The following is a 6000-nucleotide window of genomic DNA, read 5'->3' as shown; positions in this document are numbered from 1 at the left end:
TAGGAATGAAAATCTTACACTAAATAGGAATATGTTAAATACAGATATTGACTTTTCTCAACACTCCCTCTTGATGAGATTCTCATTAAAGCCAATAACTCCCTTACAACTCCCTTCAAAAGCAAATTTAGAAACATCTACACAAAGGCACGAACACAAAAGACAAACCTCTCCAATGCGATGTCGGTGACGAAACATCAACACAATGCAACTGACTTTGTTACACATCCCTCTACGAAGGCAATGTTAAAAGAAGGATAAAAAAAAACAAAACAATATATGGATCTTTATCGAAACAGTTCATATGGCTGCAAGATGGTGACTGTCAAAACTTCAAACCTTCAAGGGAGTATGATATGGGACCAAACAGCAACGTAAACCAAAAACAAATAGGGTCACAAGGCTCTAAATGAAGAAAGCAAAACAGACTGAGTGATGATAATATGTCTCAAAGACTGAACTCAAAATCACCCAAAACACCCTCAAAATAGTTCTTGCAGTAACTCAAAAATCCTAGACACAACCAACAAAATAGAGCACCCCAAAACAAAATTACTGAAATTAACCAATTCTCACAAAAGCAAAACCAATGCAGCAGTAGAGCCCTTAAAACAGAATCACTACACCAAGGCTTAAAGTACTCAACAGATAGGCTTGAAGCATCTCCAAGAAGACACCAAAAAACATCACTAGATCAGTCTAAAGTCTCAAAATAAATAGATTCCCGAAGGATTATCTAAGAGCCAAACCTCAAAAGCATGTCAATGGTGCACCAAACCAAGCGAAAATGTATAAGGATGGAATGAGGATGTTGGTGTGGACGGGAAAATGTCAGGAGCACCTACACGCGCCGACACGTGAATCGGGAGTTAAAAGACAAAAGTTGCGTGTGTGGGCCATGCGCTTCACGAACTTTGGAGAAAGGTCGGTTGGTAGCCGATTTCTCTTCTTAGGGAGGCGTTGAGATAAACAAATCATCCAAGATAGCTGCCCTAGAAAGGCAGCAAGTGGGTAACGTAAACAAGGAGGAATTTCAAAACTTTACAGAATTTTAGCAAAGCTCTAATACCACGTTAATGTTTAAGAATTAGAAGTAAAAGAAAGAAAGAGAATCCGGGGTTGAAAGACAAAAGTTGTGGGCCATAGTTATTAAAGGCTCCAGGCGTAACAAGGCGCCAAGGAGTTCTGGAGCTTAGACGCAAGCATGCACCTGAATGAGGTGAGGCATGAAAATTAAAAAAATAAATAAATAAATGAAAATTCATGACCTTGTATGTAATTAACCGCATCATATTAATATAAATATTCAATTTCACCATATATAAATGTATAAACTTGCATCTGTTATCAATATACTTACATAAAATTACTACATGAATGGTATATTATGTATAAAATCATATTATAATTTGATGAAATCATTACGTTTACTTAAACTTATTTATATCCATATTATAATATATTAAAGGTATATGAAATCATTACATGTTTATTTGATGAAAATGAAGTGCTTAAAAAATTGTATTGGAAATTATCTAAACAAAAACTTAAAAAATTATTTCAACAAATAAATATTTTACATTATTAATTATTAATTTTTCTTTCTAGGAAAAAAAAATCTAGCACCAGCCACTGACAATTTTAAAGACCGAAGGCTAAAAAGAGAGCAGTAGAGTAGAATGAAGGAAAAAAAGTATGAACAGGGTTGGAGAGATGAGGCATGAAGGAAGAGGAGAAAAAGAAGCATGAACAAGGTTGGAGAGATGAGGTGTGACGGAAAGGGAAAAAAAAAAGCTTGAACAAGGCTAAAGAGAGATGAGGCGAGAAGGAAGAGAAGAGGAAAAAAAAATAACAAAAAAGGCAAACCTAGAGAGCAAATCTTTGAAATGGAGAAGCATGCGCTTATAACGTAAAAATTCATACTTTTAAATAGTTGATAAGTAAAAAAGTATATTAACAATAAATTAATAATTCCTATATAAAATAAACAATTAATTAACAAGACAAAAAGTAAAACTAATTAAATTAACAATAATAACAATTAAAAAGTAAACTAATTACAAACAAATTAACAATATGCATATTAATTAAACAATTAATTAACAAGAACAAAAAGTAAAATAATCAAATTAACAATAAATTAATAATTATTATATAAAATAAGCAATTAATAAGAACTAATGTCTGATTAACAAGATAAAAAGCAAAACTAATCAAATTAACAAGAATAATAAGTAAAAAGTAAACTAATTACTATTAAATTAACAATACTCATATTAAATTATCAACTAATTAACGAGTAAAATAATTAATTTAACAATACTCATATTAAATAATCAACTAATTAACGAGTAAAACAATTAATTTAACAATACCCATATTAAATAATAAACTAATTAACAAGTAAAATAATTAATTTAACAATACCCATAAAATTTAAACAATTAATTAATAAAAATAAAAAGTAAAATAATTAAATTAATAACTAATTAATAAAACCCAATCAGAGAGAAGGAGAAGGAAAAAAAAAAGAGGAAAACTGCTGCTGTGCCTACAGGATAACAGAGTAAACAGAGAAAGAAGCCAACCAGAGAGAAGGAGAAGGAAAGGGGGGGAAAAAAATAGAGGGAAACTGCTGCGTGAACTGTGAGGAAAGAAAAGAGTAGAAGAGGCAGAGAGATAGATAACAGAGTAAACAGAGGAGGAAGAAGAACATGAGAGAGAGAGAGAGAGAGAGAGACATACCTAGAGTCGCGACATAGAGAGGAAGAAGTTGCACCTCCTTTTTGTCGGCAGGTGAGTACTTTTAGGGTTTTATTATCTTTTTTGTCTTAAAAAATAAAAAAAGGTACTGCTGCATTGATGGAGGCAACGCCTCTCGCTTGCCTGGTGCCTTACCTTGCCTGCATATGATGCGTTTTTGACCACACTTGTTCAAGCCTCGCAAATAGATGAGGCTCTCAAGTTCCTCAATGTTATGAAGGGGAAGGCTTGCGTCCCAGGTTTGAAATTTTTCTCTAATACTCTTGATATGCTTTGTAAGCAGAATGATTATGTGAATTCTGTCCCATTGTGGGATATAATGCTGGACAGTGGGGTAGTGCCTAATTTGATTATGTACAATAGGATGATTAGCTTGCTTTGCAACAAGAGTGACATTGACAATGCATTTCGGTTGCTTGATGAGATGGTCTTCAATGGAGCTTTTCCAGATATTTTGACTTATAATATGATTTTTCATCGTCTGATAAAAGATAAAAAGGTTTCCCAAGTAGGCAAGTTCTTCTGTGAGATGATCAAGAATGAAATGCCCCCCACTTATCATGATTGCGCTGTAGCCATCACAGTGTTGATGGATGGTGATGATCCTGAAATGGCAATTGAGATATGGAACTACATGCTTGAGAACCATGTTTTGCCCCTTGAGCTTGATGAGAGCGCAAACATGCTTCTCATAGGCCTTTGTAATTTGGGTAGGTTATCGGAGGTGAGGAGGTTTGCAGAAGATATGCTTGATAGAAAAATTAAAATATATGAATCAACTATGTCAAAGTTGAAGACTACCTTTTATAAGGAGGGTACCAGTGCAAGGGACAGATTTGATAGCCTCTCAAGGAGATGGAGACCTTCCTAGATATGATTCTGTAAATTCCTTTTTGATCCATCTAGTGAAGCTTTCGTTGTGGTATATCTGTTACAGTCATTAATGGAAAAGCTTTGTTGTGAGCATAATCTTCCATGTCCTATTTCCTTTGCCTTGTCCTCTTCTAGTAATATGATCAATGCTCTCTTTTTCTCTCATTGTGATATCCTGGAATTTTGGTAACTTTCCAACCATAGTAATTGGTCCCCTCTTACTCCTTCCTTCTAGCCTCTCTCTGATATGCACATGCAAATGGCTTTTTAGTTTTAATTGCATGTTTTATTTTCCCTTCATGCATATTATTCCATTTCTTTTTAATATATGTTAGTTAAATTTTTTGGAAGCTTTTTGGCTGGTGTTATCAAGGCGAGAGGAGATACTAAGGCAATAAGGTATCCTATGGCCTTAGATGAGAGGTGAGGTGAGGGCCTTTTTGAAGAAGGCACCATAGCCTAAATTGTCTAAATTATATTTATATATGGATTTCTAACATAAAAATTCATACTTTTAACTAGTTTAACAACAAATTAACAACTAATTAACAATACCCATGTAACTTAAACAACAAATTATCAAATTATACATATAAAAGAAAACTTACCATGTTTTAGAGAATAAATTAACAATACTCATATAAAATTAAACATCAAATTAACAATACCCATATAAAAGTAAAAGACCAATATTGAATACCATAGAATTCAAGAAGAGAGAAGGAGAGAAAAAGAAGAACAAAAAAAGTAAAAAGAAAAAAGAAAGTGTGAATGGTACTACTCTGTTTTAGAGAAGACCAGAATAGAGGAGAAGAGGAAAAGAAAAAGAGGAAAGAAAAAGAAGAAGAGGAGAGAGAGAGAAAGACATACCCGTGTTGAAAGAGAGGAGCTGTTGTGTTTCTCCTTTTCTCATTTGCGCTAGGTAGCCAAGTAGGGTTTTAATTTTATATGGGTTAAAAGACAATTAAAAAGAATAATAAAAAAAAAAAATTTACCGTTCCTTCAAATCGGCATCGCCTTAGGGCCTTGGCGCCTATCGCCTCTTTCACTAGGGACGCTTGCACGGGGTGCAAGAGGATCGCCTCGCTTGCCTTTAACAATACTAATCCTAATTAAAATAAAAAGAAACAAATCCTAAATAGAAGGAAACTATTTAAGTGTTGGATGGAATAGGAAACTAAAATTAAAAGGAAATAAAAAAAAAAAAAAACGTAATTAGAATAAGAAACATTAAAACTGAATAAGAAAAATAAAAAAATAAAAAAAAAATAAAAATACAGCTTCTACATGAACATGCTCCTCATTATACTCCCCATTTGAAAAATAACTCATCCTCGAGTTAGAACAACTTGCAACAACCCAAAATTTTGTACTGTCAACTTCCATACCATTCTTCTCTACTTGAAATAAATTTTAAAGTATTGAAGAATTATGAACTTTTTTAGGGGAGCACACCTTATTAGTTTCTTAGTCGATATAATGGTGAACCGAGCAAGATTAGGTTGAGCAACTTTCAATTCTCCATCATATCCACAAAAACTCCTGAACAAATAAAATCAAAAGAAATAATAGAGGGTAAAGAGTTAGATAAATCTTTAGCTTCCATTAACTCCATGACTTGAGTTTCTTCACTCTCCATTGTTGCCTCCATGGATTGTCTTTCCTCAATTTCCATTGAAATCTCTAAGAAATGATAATTTTCATTCCCTATGACACATTCTTAAGCTCTTCTTCTTCAATCATAGTAGAAGGTAACTTGATCAAAGTTTCTAGTTCAGATTCTTCAAGATTAGACTCTTCCACTTTAAGTTGCATGTTTGAATCCCAAAGCTTCCTTTGTTCTTCACTTTTTCCTTTTTCCACCAATAAGGCCTTTGATTGGAACTTATTGAGAATTACGTACTTGAGAGTGTGAATATCAAACTAGCGAGCTACATATTGAACTGGGCTCAAAATTGGGATCCTCATCACCGAAATGGCCTAAGCCATTTTGGTTTGATTTGCCAATACTTGTATGCCTTTTAATTTTCTTGTACGGTGCCAATGTAGGACTTGTTCCTGCAAGTGATATTCTAACACTCTCCCTCAGGTGGTAACCGGGACATCCAATTGGCACTTAAAACCTAAAACTGAAATGCAGCCTCAACAATAGGAAATAGAACTAAAATTGACATGCTCTAATATCAAGTTGAGAATTATGGACCTAAGAGTGTGAATATCAAATGGCAGGCTAAACGTTGAAACTGGCTCCCCATCACCAAAATAACCTAAGCCTTTTTGGTGTGGTTTGCAAACACTTATATGCCTTTTAATTTTTTTGTACACTGATGATGTGAGACTTTTTCTCAAAAGTGATATTCCAAC

The 6000-nt window shown here is 33.6% G+C and overlaps 1 protein-coding gene across 1 annotated transcript; it reads left to right on the top strand.

The window, feature by feature from the left end:
- Window positions 1-787: 787 nt before the first annotated feature.
- On the top strand, window positions 788-3732 carry LOC131176075 (pentatricopeptide repeat-containing protein At4g20090-like). The gene is made up of 2 exons (XM_058141186.1): window positions 788-924; window positions 2869-3732. Exons 1-2 carry the CDS (start codon window positions 788-790, stop codon window positions 3632-3634), a joined length of 903 nt encoding a protein of 300 aa, XP_057997169.1. The 3' UTR covers window positions 3635-3732.
- Window positions 3733-6000: the final 2268 nt, after the last annotated feature.

The sequence above is a fragment of the Hevea brasiliensis genome, chromosome 18 (genome assembly GCF_030052815.1).
Source record: "Hevea brasiliensis isolate MT/VB/25A 57/8 chromosome 18, ASM3005281v1, whole genome shotgun sequence".
Lineage (NCBI taxonomy): Eukaryota > Viridiplantae > Streptophyta > Magnoliopsida > Malpighiales > Euphorbiaceae > Hevea > Hevea brasiliensis.
This window is presented reverse-complemented; position numbering and strand designations above follow the sequence as displayed.